This window comes from Sturnus vulgaris, chromosome Z (genome assembly GCF_052056855.1).
Source record: "Sturnus vulgaris isolate bStuVul1 chromosome Z, bStuVul1.hap1, whole genome shotgun sequence".
In the NCBI taxonomy this organism is placed as follows: Eukaryota; Metazoa; Chordata; class Aves; order Passeriformes; family Sturnidae; genus Sturnus; species Sturnus vulgaris.
Window position 1 is genome coordinate 46,394,239 of NC_142283.1, and position 19,200 is coordinate 46,413,438.

At 36.1% G+C, this 19,200-nt stretch overlaps 1 protein-coding gene across 1 annotated transcript in view; it reads left to right on the forward strand.

The window, feature by feature from the left end:
- Positions 1-19,200, forward strand: part of LOC106864967 (guanine nucleotide-binding protein G(q) subunit alpha) — a 111,378-nt gene that overhangs the window by 63,102 nt on the left and 29,076 nt on the right. The window contains exon 3 of the mRNA XM_014894802.2: positions 17,199-17,353. Coding sequence (XP_014750288.1) covers positions 17,199-17,353 — 155 coding nt within the window. The remainder of the gene's footprint in view (positions 1-17,198; positions 17,354-19,200) is intronic.

Here is a 19,200-nt window from a genome sequence, read left to right on the forward strand (position 1 = left end):
GGGGGGAAATTTGTCTTGAATCACTATATTTTGCTTCTAATCAAACCCATTCTATTGAACTATAACTTAAGCTGTAATCTTTTAATAAAATTAACCAATTAATTGCCATTTAAAGATTTCAGTTTTTCAAAAATTTTAATATAAGTGGAAAAATACATAACGTTCTTTGTTTAGTGAAAGAGGAGCAATATTCTTATAACATTATGTCTCACTTAAAGAATTGCAAGCAGAATAACTGAGATTTATTTATATACAGCAAGTCTTAGCCTCCATCAGCTTTAGAAAGAATTTATATTATGCATACAGAAAACGATGTGTGATAAGTGTCTTCATTCAGATATTATTGTAGTATAGATGTTAAAAATCAGAACACTTAGGAAATTTGGCAAAGGGTTATGCATTTTGAATAGGTTTCAGTTTGAATATATTTCAGTCTGTATTAAAATGCTGTAAAATATTTATATCTGTCAGCAGACCAATTACATTTCTGAAAAAGCTACGTTTTAGCTGTTGGCCTTTAAAAGGCAGCATTTCTAGTAGATATCTCATGAGTAAATCCAAATTGAGGATATGTACACCACAGAAGTTTCTTGGTGTTTACCTCATTTATGTTCCATACAATCATTTTTGCATCTTTCCTTCTGTGTTGCCTTTGGGTGGGCAAAGATTGCTGCAATGGAGGTAGCTGCAGGTGCTTGTAGTACACCAGATATTATTCCTGGTTACCCACTCCTCATGATTTTCCACAGTGAAACAGAGTGAAGGGTAATCTGTGTCATCTGCCACCTTTACTTGCAAACTTTCTTCCTTTCTGGTGGATTCTTCTTGCAGAAAATCTTGATTCAGTAGTATGTACAGTCCCATGAGTGATAAATTATCTCATTTGCTACAATTTCATGAACATTTATTGTAATGTGGATCTGTAGAGAAATAAGTCCAGCACTTTGAAAATTGTAGTACCTCACCTTATTCTCAAGAGACCAAAAATCACTCAGAAATCTTTTCCAATCTCTCATTCCTGGGCCAAGTAATTGAGAAAATAATAACAATCTCCATTAACACATCCATCTGTGAACATATCAAATGTCCCACACTAAGGGTCAAACTAGGGCAAGAGCTCATGAGCAGGAGTTCTGTATAAAAACCAAGTCTTCATTCTAATACAGTTTCCTGTTGGCTTTTTGTTTGTTTTTTTCTGTAATCAGCCTGATCTGAATGAGGGACTAATTACTGTATTAGTATGACTACACTTCATTTAGTTTTTCTGAGGGTTTACATATGCAGGAAGGAAAAATGTAGAAACCTCATCATTTATTCTTAAAATAGATATATTAAAAATTAGGGTCCAGTATTGTCTTTCTCACTGTTCAGGAAAGTGTGCAAAGACATTTTTTTAAAAGCGTGCAAAGAGATTTTTTAAAAAAGACAAAATATGTTCCATAAGCAATAGCCTAAATTAATTTTAAAATTAATCAGTGAGTATAACTGCAACTAGAACAGCACATATCTGGAGCTACAGTTGTGATGTAAATATATATCTGTATAATATATCAAAGAGAAAACCCAAAGCAATTATTTTAAACTCAGTTCCTCAAGAACTGGATGATAAGTGTATGCAGTTTTGGAATCCAGTAAAGCTTGTGATTCATTAAGAACTTTCATACAGCCAAAGAGTGAACTGAAATATCTAGCTTTTATGTTCAGTTTTATGTACAATACAGAATTCAATATAGAATTATAGGAGTTATTTGCCTGTAGGATTCACTACACAGTATCTCTTCGTTTGTTTGGTTGATCTTCTCTTTTTAATATGATAAACTGATGTTCAGGAGCATAAAAGCTAGATTCCATAGAAGCTTTCTGAAAGGACCCAGAACAGTTTAACGTCTTTAAAGGAAGTTAAGTCATAAATGTCTACCTCCAGAGCTGTGCTCCAACAGAACATTGAAGAGTGTTAGTTTTGCAGTGCAGTAACAAGTGATGTGTTATTTGTTGTGGGTGTTTTCCACAAAGGGGGTTAGTTTATCCATTTACCCACAAGGCCTTCATCAAACAAGAGTTGAAAATTGCAGACGGAGCTGTTAATCAGAGCTATTAGTATACAATTATTTGTGTATATCTCTTAAGTTTTAAGAGCTTAGTGTGGGATAAAAATGAAGTAATTGCTGGTGGAAGGTTGTCTGAGGAAATGAATGAGAGGAGCATGGTTTGGGTGAAAAAAGTGAACAGTACTGGTAAGGATGCAGTGAAAAGTTCATGAGTGTGTTTGTGGTTTGTTAGGTGAGTTTTTTCCTCTACAGCTTTCACTTTTGCTGGTTGGTCTGCTTCTGATTTCAGAAGGTTACTATCTGGCTCCAAAGTTGCCAGAAGTCTGTCTTCACTCAGCGGCTTACCATTGCATTAACACAGTTACATATGCTTCATAGTTTTTTATGTCAAAGTCTTCTTTTTAACAGTTAAGTAATGTTAGTGATAGCTGAGACATTAATCTTCAGGGTGATACAGGCAAGGCAATCTGTTCTGAATGTGTGATTTCAGGTTTTAATTCAAGACAATGGGTTTTTTTTCTGTATTGATCAGAAGAGTGAAATCATAGATTTTAGTTAGAAGATGGAGAAGGCCCTTTCACCCATTTCACATGATGCCAAGGAAAACAATTTTTATGTCAAAGGGTTTTGCTTGGCTCTTTTTTCTCAGTTTTTTTCCTACTCACCCTCTTTAGTCTATAAATATGCATTTTTCAGTAAGTCAATAGACCGTTCACTGTTAGGTTCTGATTCAAGGCACTGGAACTACTTTCTCTTTGCCTTTTGGAGAAACTAGTGCAGAGTTGAGAAATGGCAGTCTCAGGTCTTTTTAAACACTATTTCCTCTATTCACTGTTTTTAATGTAGCTCGTGTTTTCATTTGCGCTAAGAATTTTGAACTATTTCCAGCCACATCATTTAAAAGTAGTGAAGCACATATGCTGTATCTGGCTTTTATTCACAGTATTAAGCTTTGCTCTTCTGCTTCTCCTTATGTATGTATTGTTCGTCTCTGTTCAGCACTTCCAAAGCCTTGTTTTCTCTTCCAGGGTTACTGTTGCAGTACTGGCTTTGCTGATGATACAGATCATACCAAAAAACCCCTAGCATTCATAGGGTCATTCAGAGAAATGTTGTCCAGAGTAAGTGGTTTCAATAGTGTGTGATTCCTGAAAATCAAAAATTAAAATCCATGCAAACACAGAAGGATCAGTCTGTTCTAGATTTGGAGAACAAACCACAATATTGTAGCTTGAGCAGAGAATTTTGTTACCTGCAGTATACCTAACACAGTGACTTGTTAGAATTGGTATAGATGTGAATTGCCTTTTTGTAAAATACATTCCTGTAGTACTTTTGTTTAAAAGATTTCTGCAGTTTCTTTTAGGTCGCAGTGACTTACTGGTTTCTCATGCAGTCGTATTAATGTGTGTGGTATTTGCATATGACTGTAACCAAAGAGATGATGCTTTTGTCTTGAGGATCAGCTGAATGGACTGTTTATCATCTCTGTGGCATGCAACTTTTAAAGTTCTTTTTTGGGATTAATTACACGTATTTGGTTAGGACAAAAAGTAAAGATTTAGGATGTACAGTATTGTTGTCAAAGTTTAGGTGTTGAGATGGGAACTGTAATGGTGTCATTTTTGGGGGTTTAGGATTGGTGTCAGCCTTCTTTGAAATGAGATCTAAAGGCAATGGAAGCAGGAAGGGAAAAAGGGAGATTTCTTTTCATTCATAAATTATCTTTTCTTCTATCAGCCTGCTTCCTGGTTTATCTGCGGTTATTAACCTCACCAGATTCTTCAGTTTCAGCTTTTCTTCTGCAGCCTGACTCAGACAACATACTTTAGGGATTACCAAATATAGTCCACAGTCAAATTCAGTCCCTGATATTCTGCAAATGCAATTCACAATTAAATTATGAAAGTGGGCATGCCCAGCTTCTTCTATTCTCTAGAAGCTGTTAGGCATCTCCATTTTTACAGAGTTTAGGGGGAGCAGCTGTGTCCTGCTTTGTCTGATGCCATTTGTCTATGGATCACAAGCTCATGACAGGCTCTCACTGTGACACTTGGATGAGTAAATTGGTTTCTCTGAGTTCTGCTTGTTGCTTGTTTCAACATCTTTATTTATTCATATTGGGAGGAAAGACTAGCATTAATATGGACAAGGGCTCTTGGTGAAAAGGACTACTTACATCATCTGGTTTTTTGGGGGGGGTATGTCTCTAAGGTTTAACAGTTGTTTTTCTGTAGGTGTGGTGGGTACTGCTGGTACATCACTTCAACATTTAATACTGAGCTGTCTTCAACTGTAACAAGATGCTTTAGATGATTGAGCATGAAACAAGGCAATGTGGTGGTGCCTTTACCTTGAACATAATAGTAAAAAATCTATAGCCATATGGTAGAATTATGTTTCTCTAGTGTTCTTATTAAGTAAGAAATTCTTTACCTCACCCACTGAATCTCTGTATGAAAAGGGGGAGACCAATATAGCAGCGTTAGTTTAAATATTCTAGGAGTATTTTTAATATTTCCCTGACTTCAGCGTACACAGTCTTCCTTTTATTAGTACAATCCTATAATTTTAAGAGAGTAGGAGTTGACACTGCCCACAGGATACCATCTTTAAAGATGTCATTTCCTTTCCCATCTCTTCTTACTTGTTGCCATTATTTTCAGTTTGCTTTTTTGTTTAATCAGTTGGTTGATTTTGGTCTTGTGGGCTTTTTTATGGCACATGCAACATGAAAATGCACTCAGGAGCTGCAGACTAGCTCTAAGTTAAGGCCCCTGAATTCACAGTAATGCTCACAGAAGGATTGCAAGGCATTTTAAACATACAAAACCTGTCATTAGGCAACACAGCAGTGCAAACCACTTATTGTCATTCATCAAATATGTATGGTTTATGGACTTTCAGTATGGTCTGATCCAAGACAGGTTAAGGAGAGCAACACAACAGATCTCTGTAAAACCCTGATGGAGTTTGCCTAATTTATGAGATTCTTGTAGGGATAATGATTTCTGCAGTGCTCATTCAGTAAGAATTACAAGAGTTATTTGCCTTTAGATTTCAGTGGACAGAAGATGAGGCTGCAAAACTGCTGAAAAGGTGGAAAACTATATTTTGATGTTTATTCCCTTTCTTTATCCTCTAGGTTCTCATTTTTTTCTTGACATGGAAGTATTAGTGCCAGAACAAATATGTTGCCATTGATCCTGTAAGTTGTAAAGGTGAAGAAGGTTGTGTATATTTGAAGGCTGATAATGACTGAGCACTTTATTTATTTATTTTACCTTATTAAAGGCTTTACTTACAGTTGCACCAATGGAGTTGCAAGGAGGCATGATAGAATTGTGGAGTCCTGTTAGACAATAAATTACGTGGGAAAAAAACAGGCAGTGATACAACTCCAAAAGCATGGAGACACCAACTACAAATGTATATAAAAACAATTTGATGACACTGCTTGTCAAATCCTTGGTCTTCATTGGGTCAGAGTTGAATTCTAATTAGACTTGTGTTTCCTTCTCAACAGCCTGCATTTTAACAACTCTAGTTATATTTTTTCTTCACCTAATGTGTTTTCCAAGTGTCAGAGCCGAGGCAGTATTTGGGACTTCTCAGCACTATGCAATACTTTTAATATTGTGGTGCAGGAGGCTGAGGTGGCTTCTGCAGATCAGCAGCGACAGAAGTGTGCACAAGGCAGAGCCTCTTATTCTTGTCCAAACTGTTTTGTTCTTTATGTGATTTTTTTCCCTCCATTAAACTTGAGTCATGTGCTGACCCTCAGGAGGAAACACTTCCAGCTTTTTGCTTCTTAAATTGAAGAGAATATGGCCTACCAAACGCAAAAGAATTATTGACCTCAAAATGCTAACTTTTTACCTTTATAGAATGGAATGATTTTACTGTTCTGTAATTAGTTTTAGGAAAGATAAATGTGATTCTTGATCCAAATTTACATTTGGATAAATATTTCTCTTGATAGTGTATTACTGAGACCTCTGGACATACTGGTAACTTTCTCTGTCATAGGTCTCCTAAATAAGGAAGTCTTTTCTGTACTGTGAAAAGCTGAATTTTGAAAAATAATAAAAAGACTATTTTTCGTGAAAGAGGACTGATTACTTCATGGAAAAAAATCTTACACCAGATTTTGATATCTTTTTTCTAAGGTGTTTTTGCTGTAGTTTTTGAAGCCGTATTCTAAAATTTAAAACAATTCAATATGTAGCAGTTTAACAGCTACAGCAACAAATACGCTATAAAAGGAAGTCACTGATACAAAGAAGATGCAGGGGAAACAGCACTGAAATCTTCTGGAAAATAAAAGTTCTGTGGTTCCTTTGCCCCATGACACAAATACGAGAAAGTTTATCATTTTCTAAGAACTGTACTGTGAATTTTCTAGCTCTCCATCAACTGATTTTTATACAGTTAAAAATAATGTCACCAGTGTCATTCCAGTGTAGTGAATTATTCCGCTACTGTAAATCCGCTATTATCTACAACCAGTCAATTTTGGTTAAAACCCAGTCTTGATGGTACGACAGATTGAGAATACTTTTATAGAATAGTGCTTAGAAGTGCTATAGAAGGCCTTTGACCTTGTTATCTTGATGCCTGAACCAATATATAACTGCATTCAGATCATAAAATTCAGACTTTATCACAAGGGGCATTCCATGCTATGTTGGATAGTTGTGAAGTTAACATGCATCATTAAGTGTTCTCTCTCTGTCTGTTCAGTGTTGATCTTTTAAACTAAATCTGTCATTTATATCAGTCATTTTAATATAAATTATTAATGACATGAAAATAATAATGTGAAGGAAAGCTCACCAACATACAAAGAAAGTGGCAGAGCCATGTCCTCATCATGTATTCTCCAGCTTTCTAGCCTTTTAAACTTTTACCCTCCTCTGATAGCATTTCCGTGTTAGGATTTGTGATGGCAATTACGGAAAAGTGTTTTGTCCTGCACAAGTCTCCTGCTGCTTTCTGTGTAATGTTGCAGAGATTGTTGAATGCCATCAGAGGTCACATACCTAGATGCACAAACTGCTGGGTGCTGGCTGTGGCATGCTGTCGGGTCAGCGACCATCATTGCAAATTTGAGTGATTGTGGGGCTGTTGTGCTTTGCAGATACAGCAATCAGAGCTTCTGAAGAAGGTCTTGGGTGGCTGCAAAACCAGCATAAAGCTTCTTCTGATTCCTCCCCTCCAGCAATGCTCTCTTTTATTTGATTAATAATGTCCTGACCTACCTGCAGAAATGCAAAAGTGTTCCTAGTTGGAGATGTGTTCTGTAGGTGGGGGATTGTATGAAATTAATGTACTATAATTATCCAGGGAAACTAAATGTTATTAATGTTTAATCCAATTTGTGATTCATTTTATGCCAGAAGTCTGAAACAAAATACTTATTTACCCTGTCTAAAAAATAATTAGGGTTATTTTCATATTGAGAAAGAGTTTAAAGCCCACTGAAGAAAATAAATTTTAATGATAGCATCAGGTGCTAAGTAAGGGCAAGAGTGCTTTGCTAGCCTTTTTAACAAAATCCTTTATTTTTTTTCTTATGGTGAATTAATTATTTTGTTCTAAAGACTAACTGCAGGTTATTTTTGTTAACCATCTAGTTCAGTCTTACTACCAGCATTTGCATTAGTGCTGTAATTCTTACGAAAAATGTTTTCTTTGTGTGTGTGCTGTAGTTGCATGCTGATTTCCAAAGTAGCTGCCCATCTCTGATAATACTTGTGAACAGGGTAGATAAGGCCTATTAATAAATGTTCTTTCTGGATAGCAGGATATAATTCAAACAGCCTGTCTTTTCTACATCAACAGCTTTGCTAAATTAACTTGATAAATTTGTTTTGAAGATTTTCTGGGAAATTGCCTTGGACATTTCTGAAACTAGCAATCAACAAAAAAGGACAGAATTAAGAGGATAAATTTAAATATTTGTGGCTAAGTAGAACCTGTTAACTCCAGGCGACGTGATGTGATTGTCTGGATGTGACTGTTTACTTCATGATTTATGTTCACCTGTAGATCTTCATCTCGTTGCTTGGAGAATCTCCAGAGTATATTGAAGAGCAGGCTTAGGTGACTGAATTCAGAAACCTCGCAGTTCTTCTCAACAGACTGTATTTGTGACTTTTCTGTGTTACTCACCTCCCACAAGGTTCTTCCAAGTACAATTTAATCAAAATTAATTCAAAAAGCCCACACTTTTATTTACCTTCACAGAGATGTCACTCTTATTGAAAGCACAGGTTTTCAAATAAACCATGTAGGTTATTAATAAGGAAGCAAACATAACCCTTCAAAAACCTATTTCCTCTCATGTGATGACTGATGGTACATTTAGAAAGAACATGCCTTATTTCTCCTGGGAGTCTCATCCAATTGTGCTTTGATGGATAAATAAGCCTTCCCAAATGGTTGTTTAAAAGGTTACTGTGACCTATAAATACTGAATAGTTAATAAGCTAAGCTAATAATTGAAAAATACATATGAATCCATTTTACACACACCAGGCAGCAAAGTGTGTAGCTTTTCAAGATATTAATAATAGAAAACTTGTTTCTGTGTTTTCAGTATTGGAAAGATGTGCTTTATTGCTTTTTCTTCCTCCTTCCTAATGATATAAGTTGGCAGCATGTTTCAGGACACTGGTATTTTGCTTGAAACCTTGAAAGAGGAAGCCTGGAAGCCTTGAAGCCTTGAAAGAGGAGTCAGCAGTGTTTTGCCATCCTCCTTTAAATAAGCTCGTCTTGGCATCAGATACAATCCAGCACAAATACAGTCTCTTTCTAGGAATGGAGAAGATAGTACCTAACTTATAAGGAAGCTATCACTTTTTTAGGTCACACATGGCATAAAACTTTGTTTTCCCTCAAGGCATTTTTCAAATAGTTACTCATCACCATGGTATAATATGTCTGTGGTTTCTCTAGAGAAAATAACATTGAGTTGCTATCTTTAACATCTTGGGGCTAAATTCATTCTTATGTGACCCTGTTCTAAACAACAGCTTTTCATCTGAGATTACGTATTGCCCCCTTACTTCAGTCTTGCCAACTCATTGCTCTAAACATCAAGGGATTAATGAACACATTCAAAATAAGTAGGTGATAGTGTGTTATGTGTCTTTGCATGCCTAGGGTAAGTCTGAAGCTCACTTTCAGAGTTTACTTCCAAGTAGTGAGGTAATTGTTTAGAAAGACAATCTTCTTGGTTGGACAGCACACAAATGCAACCATTTAAGTTAGTTGCAATTTTTACAGAGGAAAATTCCTGCTGGAATCATTCATTATTTTGAAAGGGACCCTCCCAGTTCTCTGATATTTCTAGAAATACCAGTTTGAAATAACTGCCTCTGCTGTTATGTATTAGTCAGCAGAGGGCACTCTGCACCTTTAAAGATAAAAAAGTGTGGCTTAAAAATATGGAGGCAAAATGCTTTTCTTTTTTTTAAACTAAAAAATGCTTTTTTAAACTAAAATATGGTGTTTTTTTTTTTTTTAACTTATCATATCTGACAATTCTAATTAGTATGAACTGTGTAGAGGATTATTTTTCCACATAATACTTTCTCTCCTGAATTGAAACACAGATACAATTACGTTTGTCCTTGTCCTAGTTTAATCCCAGCCTAGCACTAAGTACCACAGAGCCACTTGATCACTACATCCATGGTGGGGAGAAGAGTCAGAAAAAGAATATTAAACCTTATGGGCTGAGGTAAGAACAGTTTAATAATTGAATCAAAATAAAACATAATAAGAATAATAGGACTGAAAAGGAGAGCAAGAAAGGAACAAAACCCAAGAGAAACAAGACATGCCCAGTATAACTGCTCAGCACCTGCTGAATGATGCCATTCCCCTGCAGTGATTGGTGCCCCTCAGCTGACTTTTTCCTGGTTTGTATACTGGCCATGACATTCTGTGGTATGGAAATATCCCCTTGATAGCTCAGATCACCTGTCCTGGCTGTGCTGTCTCCCAGTTTCTTGTGCACCTACTGGCTGACAGAGCATGGGAAATCTGACTTAGACCAAACATACTTAACAGCAACTAAAAGATCAGTGTGTCTTCACTGTCATACTAAATCCAAAACTGTACCTGCTGCTAAGAAGAAAACTAACTCTATCCCAGCCAAAACCAGGACATTCCCTTAAAAAGAGCTGCTGTTCGTTTCCCTATGCCCTAGGTTCATCATAGGTTCTTCTCTAGTATGAAATGCAGTGCAATTCCTGCAGTTTCTTGGTGTAAGCAAGTAGATGCTAAACTGTCTGGCCACAACCTCTGGCTCGTCTTCTCATTTCGAGGTGTTAGAATATATGAGACCAAGCAAGGCTGTTACTGCCTGTACTCTTAAAAAAAGTCTGTAATGCGGGGCCAAGGCACAGGAATGAGTAGAGGAGTGAGGCTCATGGGAGTTCTGATGGTACGCTTCTTAAGTGAGAATTCTAGTACTGGAACATTGTCCTTCCATTTTATTTTTTTTTAATGCACTCAGTCGTGTACTGTGATTGACTGAGGTAGCAGATTCTTGGAGGCTTGTGAAGTACAGCCATTTATTTTGCTTGCAAATGGAATGAAAGTTTCAGTATGTCCGTGTTCCCAGATTTTCTTCCAAAAATTCAACTGAACCACTATACAAAAATTTGGCAGAAAAATTTACCATTTGCAAGGCTTATCAAGCACTGTTCTTCAAAAACAGTGAAGCCTGTTATAAAGGTCTAAAAACCTGAACTGTTTATGAAATAGAAGTATTTTGTTATGTGTTGTGTGTACGGTAGCTATTTGTAGGATTATAGTACAATAACGGTGTGATCTCAGCTTAAGAGTTCTCCTCAGGAGAAAAAATACAGCAAAGAACACACCAAAACCCAAAAAGAATAGGGAAAAAAAACCTTAGAGCATTGTTATCTTTCTGAAAATATTATTGTATATACATAGAATCCCTGGAAGGGACTTTAAAGATCATCTAGTTTCAAGCCCCCTCCTGTGGACAAGGACGTATTCCACTAGACCAGGTTGCTTAGAGCTCCGTGCTTGAATGTGTTTTTGTAAATATTTTTTTATCTTTATCTTTTTATGGATGGAGCAGTAATTTGGATAATTCCCTTTAGCTACAAAAACTGTTTTGAGAGGAGAGCTTATTGCCAATTCTTGCTTATGCTGGTTCAAATCTGAAATGGTTTTTGTTAGTTTCTGTCACTGGAGATTTGAATTAAATTCATAAATAGGTAATACCTTTTTCTAGCAATTAAACCTATTTGGCCTTGTCAGTTATTAATTGTGAGGACTTGAGGATGTAATTTGTTGCTAGTGACTGCGTCTAAAAGAAAAATATTTGGTTTAGTTTTATTTTCAGATTATCAATGTTAGAACTTAAATGCTACTATTAATTTTTAAAAATGTCAGAACATGAGTAGGTATATTCCATGGTATCCTTGGGAATCTTAAGGATTTATCTGAACCGAAGTGTTAATCCCAGAATTTCATCAGCTGCTGAAAACCTTTGAAAATTTCTCAGTAAAAGTAACATTTGGAAGGAACACAAGTCAAAAAGTGACAAAATGGAACTGTTTACTTTTGTCTCAGTTTGAAGGACAGGTGTCTGCTAGGGAAGACAGGACCCTCCCTTGGAATGGAAAATGTAAATCCCCTCTCTATGAATTATTATAATTTTGAAATTAAGGGGCTCTCAGGCAAATATATGATACTAGGAATAACATATGTATAATAAAGCAAACAAACCAACAACTGCAGTATTAAGCACAAACAGAGCAGTAGCCCAGGGACAGCTCCTCTTGGCTGTGGGCACTTTCTATAAGCAAAAAAGAAAGAAACCCAACCCCAACAACTTTTTAAATCCAGTAGTAACTTAGCAAAACAGCTTTTTGCTAGTTATTTTAGATCTGTCATTACTTACATAGACTGTATTTTACTTGTTGCTCTGGTTTTTTTAAAAAGGAATTCAGCAAATCTTGGAAAACAAGTCGAACTTGTGTATTAATGTCATACAGTCCTAATCAAGCAGTTAAATATATATAAGTTAATCCTGTAATTGAAGCTATTGTTTACAATTAGAATAAAATTGCATGTGTGGGGTTTTTTTTGAAGTGTTTTAGAAGTGAACACAAACAAGTAGGATGTTTAGGCAGACTTGACTTATTTCAGGGCAGAATACATAGTCTCCTAATGACACAAAACCAGCTCTTCAGAGGTGAATTACTAAAGCAGTGGAAAGATGTGGCAGTTGGCTGATCCACAGACATATTTCAGAAAGTCAGCCATAGAATTTTTCCCAGCTCTACAAAGCAAAAATGTTTTCCAGAGAATAAAGCTGTTTCTGTCTAGGATCCTCAACAGCAAAAATGACACATTTTTGCAGCACATATCAGGAAAGTATTCACTAGCTGCAAAACTTTTGCAGCAGTGTGTGAAAATTTCATCTAAGGTGCTACATTTAGTGCCAGAAAGAGGCATGAAAGTGCCTAATTTATAATCCATTGCAAATGTAACATGCCACACACAGAAAAGTAAATATTAGTTATGATTTTTTGTGATAGGTCTTTGCAACCTGCTGTTCAGTTTTGCAGAGTGATGTCGTCTTCCAGTTTAGCTTTATAGCCATGCCAGTATTTGAAGAGTGTAACACCTAATGCAGTCATTAACAAGCAAAGTTATAGTGTTTAAAAGCTGTAGTACTTAATGATCTCACCTTCTGATAAAGAAAGTAGCCAAGTCCTGAGGATATCTGCCTGAAGAGTTAGAGGTATGAAGCTTTTAAAAGAGGATAAAAGAGCCTATCATTTTTGTTTAATAAATCTTCATATTTTAGTTTATATCTATAGGTGGAACAGCTAGATCCAGTGAAAAATATAAAAGGAGAATTAATATTTAAAATCAGAAGGTGAAATTTCTCTTTTGCCTGTGTCGTCACAGCAGTTGAGGAGATCATTGCATTATCTCTGTGGAGTTTTAGTCTTGTGTAGCAGAGAGAGGGAGTGAGATGTTCTCCCTCTCTTCAAATAACAGGTATTTCTTGTTTCAACTGTTTTTTCTTCATATCCGAGCAGCACAGGGAATAAAAGATGACTAGAAATTACTGTAATGTTTTTAATTAAATGTAGTAAAATAATTTAAAATATTAGAATACATTTCCATTTCATTTTGCTTTTGAAAAAAAGTTAAAACCAAAGTTATATCTGTAATTTACTTCAAGCCTAAAGTCTCCGAAATGCCAGTTTATCTGAAATGATGCTATATCCCTGGTAAAGTGCCTTATATTCCAGGCACAGACAAAACATTGGAAATACTTGGATAATTAAGACTTCCATGGAATTGAAAAAATGCCCCACCATTCTACAATTATGTTAGGTAGCCTGGAGATATATGATTTTTGACAAGTTCCTCAGAAATGGCATACAATTTCTTGCCTTTGTGGAAGAGTTTACCTGCACAGTTTACATCTGCTTATTCCATACCTTAATTCTTGGAGATGTTTTGCAAATAGCCGATTTGGTCATAGGGTCATTAAAATACGATTTAATTATGGGAAGTCATGAGACTTGTGTAATATTTAGAGTGCAAGTTGTATAGACTTTTCATTTGCATGTTTGTGTAGTATTTAAACGTTTGAGTAGCCCTGTAATGGCACACCATAAAGTGATCATAGAGTCCACATCACAGGTTAGTTTACACAGGCTCTGTGTATGTTATTTTGAAATTCTGATGAATTTCAGTTCACCCAACTGAGATTTAACCCTTTCACTATGAAGAAACAAAGAAGCTATTATACACCCTTATTTCTCCCTTTGTGCCCTCATAGTTGTTTGTGTTGCAAGTGGAGCCATAGTGAGGAAGATGCTGCTCTAGAGGTTTTGTGAGGATTTCACAGCCTTATATGTAAATTACTATCTAGCACATACAGACTGACTGACAGCTGCAGCATTCTCAGTCTTTAAGTGTTACAATAGACATCTGTAGTTGCATTTACATTCAGCCTCCCAGAAAGTGTTTGGATCGTCCAGAGTTGCTGTGGCATTGTCATTCTGTAGCTGGCATTTTAGAATATGGTGATTGTCCTGCTCTGCTCTGCACTGTGACAGCCTTACCTCGAGGCCTGTGTGCAGTTTTGGATGCCAGAATACAAGAAGAGTATTAAACTATTAGAGAGTTTCCAAAGGAGGGCCAATGAGGATGGTGAAGGGCCTTGAGAGGAAGCTGTGTGAGGAGTGGCTGCAGTCGCTAGGTCTGTTCAGCCTGGAGGAGACTGAGGACAGACCTCACTGCAGTTATAAATTCATTGTGAGGAGAGCAGGAGGGGCAGACACTTCTGTGGTGACTAGTGACAGGACCTGAGGGAACATCATGAAACTCACCAACAGGAATTTTACACTGGGTATCAGGAAAAGGTTCTTCACCCAGAGGGTGGCTGGGTGCTGAACAGCTCCCCAGGGTCACAGCACCAGCCTGACGGAGTTCAAGAAGTGTTTGGACAGTGCTCTCAGTCACATGGTGTGACTGTTGGAGTGTCCTGCACAAGGCTGGAAGTTGGACTTGATCATCCTCATGGATCCCTTCCAATTCAGGATATTCTGTGATTCTTAATGAAAATTACAGCATGGTTTTTAGACAGGAACCTAAAGGTCTTGTATTCATGAAGACCTAAAGTCACATCAACATTAACTACAAGAAAACTACTTTATAACTACAAGAAAATCGCATGGTAGAATAGGCAGGGAAGTGTTTAGTTATCTGTTAAATTATAAACATTTTGGATCAGAAGCTACTTCAAATCACTTTTCTGAGATTTTCCATAAATTTTTTGGATGTTATAATTTTGCACATATTATTCTTGGAAATGAACTCACTAAATATGAAAATTTGAACTTGCTTCATATGTGAAATTGAAACTTTAGCTTTCATTCATATTTTTTGTATCATATAGCATGATCCAGAATACAAAGACATTGCTTAAGGAAAGTGATATTATTGTATTTATTTTATTACGTTTTCCATTCCAGCTGTGTCAATAATGTTCTCTTTTACCTACTTTGTCTGGTGACCTGATCTCAAACAAAGTTATGCAGTGAATGGTTTTTAGCAATGAAAATAAAATATATAAGGAAACATTTAAGTAGTTCTTCACTGCTCTTTGCTTTTATAGTCCGTCAGTTCATTAAAACTAATTCAGGTTTGGGGGAGTCCCACAAGAAGACCACCATTGGCAGACATTTGGCAGCAAGCAGATGATCTATTTCTTAATTTCTCCTGTTCGATTGGTGGTTTTGTTTATCTGTCTGTCAGCTACGTCTGAAATCCTGTTGCAGAGTTTTTATTAGAGAAATTTCAGGCTTGATAGCAGTTTCTGGTTCATAATTCAGTTCAGTCACAGGACTACAGTAGCTTGCAGCAGCATCGTCTTTCTGGGATGGTTATCTGCTCTGGTCCTTAGGTGGTACCTGCTTTTCAGAGGAGACGAACATACAAATAAAATAGCAAAGTGAAGAGAAGAAAGGTCTTGTGGCTTTTCCTGTAGCATGTTTATGAAGAGGCTTTCATGGCATGTTTATTACAAATCGGGCATTTGGAAACTGTGCTCTGCTTTTTGGTTTCATTTTCAATGGGATCATGAATTGTCCAGGAGAGATGACAGACCAGTCTTCTGACTTATAATGATTTGGGTGGATCTCTGGGCATTTTTGCTTCATACAAAGGCTACAGAAGACAGAAGCTTTTTGGCTGATGAAGTTTTGCCTCAGAGGTTTGGCTAACGTTTCATTCAGAAGACTTACACTGATTTCCAAAAAAAAGCCCAAACAAAGATGACTGATTTAGTTCCTCCTATACCTATAAAAGTGAAATACATTTTTGTCATTAAACGTTTTTATTTACTCAGTTTACTCAGCTAACTGCTATTGTTGTCATAACCATTGTGGTAGTTCAGAAAAAAAATATTGAGCATTTTGGTAAAACCTAGTTTAATTTAAATGCACATGAATAGCCAAAGAAAGCAAGTACTGAAATGTAGTGAAATGTCAACTCACAGCTGTGAAATGTCGACTGGTCTTGTGCAAATCTAGCCACCTCCAAACCAAGTCCTTCAAACCAAATAAAAGAGAAAGTATGAAGCTTTTTCTTAATAATAGTGCTGAATTGCTAGAACTTTCTCGGCTCTTTTGAAGTAGGTTCTGTAGGATCAGGTGTCTTCTAGTAACTTGGTAATTACATCATTTTCCCGTTACTATAAAAATTAGAGAGAACAAAGATAATAAGTAGAAGACTGAGATCATGAAGCCTAGATGAAAAAAACCACATTTGTAAGTATATAATGGATTGTGGCAAAAAGAATTGTCTGGAAAACCAGCATAAAACTGGTTGAAGCTCAAGATCAGTTTTTAACCCTACCCATAGTTTTCTGAGAGGAATAAAGAAGGAGAAGACATGGTTGCTATTTCAATATCTCCTCAAGTGGAGATGTCATGATTAACATTCTCAAAAATTCCAGTTTTCTTATTCTGGAATCTTGTTTTAAATTCTTGTAGAAACCCATAAAGAAGATCCTAAATGTATGAGACATGGCTTTCCAAAAAGAATGAATAAGTATTTACAAGATTTCTGGTAAATAAAGGGGAAATTGTTATATTGCCAGAAGGCCATGGAAAATGTTGTCTGCTGTTGTCAAAAGTGTATTGAACTGAACAGTCACCTACACCATCTAGATTTTGGTTGTGGAACAATTGAGTTGAACTAGCAGATCTTAATGCCCAGTTTGAAATTGGGGGTAGTTACAGAATCCTTCAGTTTAGTCTGTCATTTTTATTTTTTCTTTGTTACAATGTTTTAGTAACAATTATTGGTGTCCCAAAAGAAAGAAGTCTAAAAAGGTACAATTTTCCTGAAAGCAACTTCACTCTCTGTCATATTAATTTAAAGGTTACCTCCTTTTTGCATCTTCACATCTTTTTGCATTTGCATCTTCATGATACTTTTTTTTTTCAAATTGAACATACATGTTGGTGATATGACTAATGTGAAGAATTATTGATCTTGTTCATTGTATATGAGCTGTCTGCCAACATAGAAAATGAGGTAAATTTTACTGTTTTGTTTGTTTTGAATTAGGTTCATGCACTATTAGTTCGAGAAGTTGATGTAGAGAAGGTGTCAAGTTTTGAGAACCCGTATGTAGATGCAATAAGAAGCTTATGGAATGACCCTGGAATTCAGGAGTGTTACGATAGACGACGGGAATATCAGTTATCAGATTCAACTAAATAGTAAGTACATCGTAGTGATGAACAACTATATATAACTTTCTGTTTCTAACAAAGTAATTTTTACTTTTTACCTTATTGTACTGTATGTCAGTGTACATGCTTCTATGCATATGCAGCACAAACATAGCTGAATATACACGTACTAAATTCACTTAAGGAGTGGCATACATCTATTTTAGGATTATATCTGCGCTTGCTTCACGAAATGACAGTCTGTGATCATTCCAAAGTCTTAAATTAACATTCTAATTAGGAATGATTAATTTCGGGGGGGGGGGGTTTGTTAAACGTATTCAACCTACTCTCTTCCAACATACAATCACAAATGCAAGATGGGCAAAAATAATTTCATGTAGTGTGACTATTGAGTACTGGGAAGTGCAATCAAAGTTGACTTCCATACAATTTATAAGAATAGAAATGTCCAAGAACTCCTATTTTTCAGATTTTCCGTTTTCCCTCCCTGACATTTATAGTCTTAGTGGTGAGGTAAACAGTACTAAACAAAGGGATTTGTTTTATAGTGAACTGCCTTTCTATTATGGAAACAAAGTCTAAACTTCAAAGAACATGGCTGCCAGAAAGACATCAGGAAAGCACTTAATGTTAAATTTTTTGTTCTAGATCAACAATAATAAAAATGCCTATGTGACTAAAAAATGTCTGAAATGTTATGCCTTTAATTTCTTGGAACTGGAATCTGATTAAAAATCAGTGTCATTTGTCATTGGAATCTGATGTCTGCCTGAAGGTTTATTCCATGAATCTTAGTTACTGTTTAGTGATGTAAGATACAGCTCAGGTGAAATTTCTCATCTGCTGTTAAAGAAACAGCCTTTTGATGTTGACCAGTGCTATGAAACACAGCATAGTCTGCTATAAAAGCCATGGCAAAAGCATCCATGGGTTCTACATTTATTTTTGTCTTAGCTATGAAAAAAAAAGATTCCAGGGATTTAATTCCAGTCTCCATTTGGCATGTGGACCAGAATGGAAGGATCTTACTTAAGAAAGTGCACCATGCAACTTCCACTAAGCTCATTGTAGCAGGACATTAGACATGACAGGTGTAGAATGACATTTATCTGCACAGTAATCTGAGCATCCTTATCTAGTACAGCACTTTATGAGGAACTTAGTGAAGACAAACTCACTAGGATTTTGCTGGTAGAATTTAGGCAGTTGAAGACCTATGGATGCATAAGTCTCCTCAGATTCATGACAATATTATCACCAAGCCATGACTTCCCTTTGCCCTATGCATAGGGTTTCTGTTGTCCTGTGCAGTTCTCTGTCCTGGTTACCTTCCCAACCCATCATTTTTGCACATGTATTTTCGTGTAGAGGATACAAAGCACAATGGCATCTCTCTTGTATTGTTTAGATTCTCACTGTTCCCAAACATACCATCCTGTGTTTTGGTTTTAGGTGGCAAGGAAACAAATATAATATTACATAAAAAGAAAAATTTGCATAAACAGTGAAAAGAAAATATTAGACACACGCTACTAAAAATATATTTTCACATTGTTTCTGTACTGAAATGACTGGCAAAGTTAAGTAGAAGATGAAGCAGAGTTCTTCTCATATTTTGAATTTCTTATATTTGTAGGTCCTAACTTTGTTTCCACAACAGATGAGATACTGGTTTTAAAGTTGAAATAAATGTATGTATTTTGTGTGCTCTACCTTAGAGGCTAAAAATAGAATTACTCTCCTAAGTAGGAAATAATGATCTGATGCTGCTTCAGATCAGATTGTGCTGAATACCATAGTTTTGACCTACTTTTAATTAAATTGTCACCATAGTGGATCTTTTGAGTAACATTAAGAATAATAGGGAATAA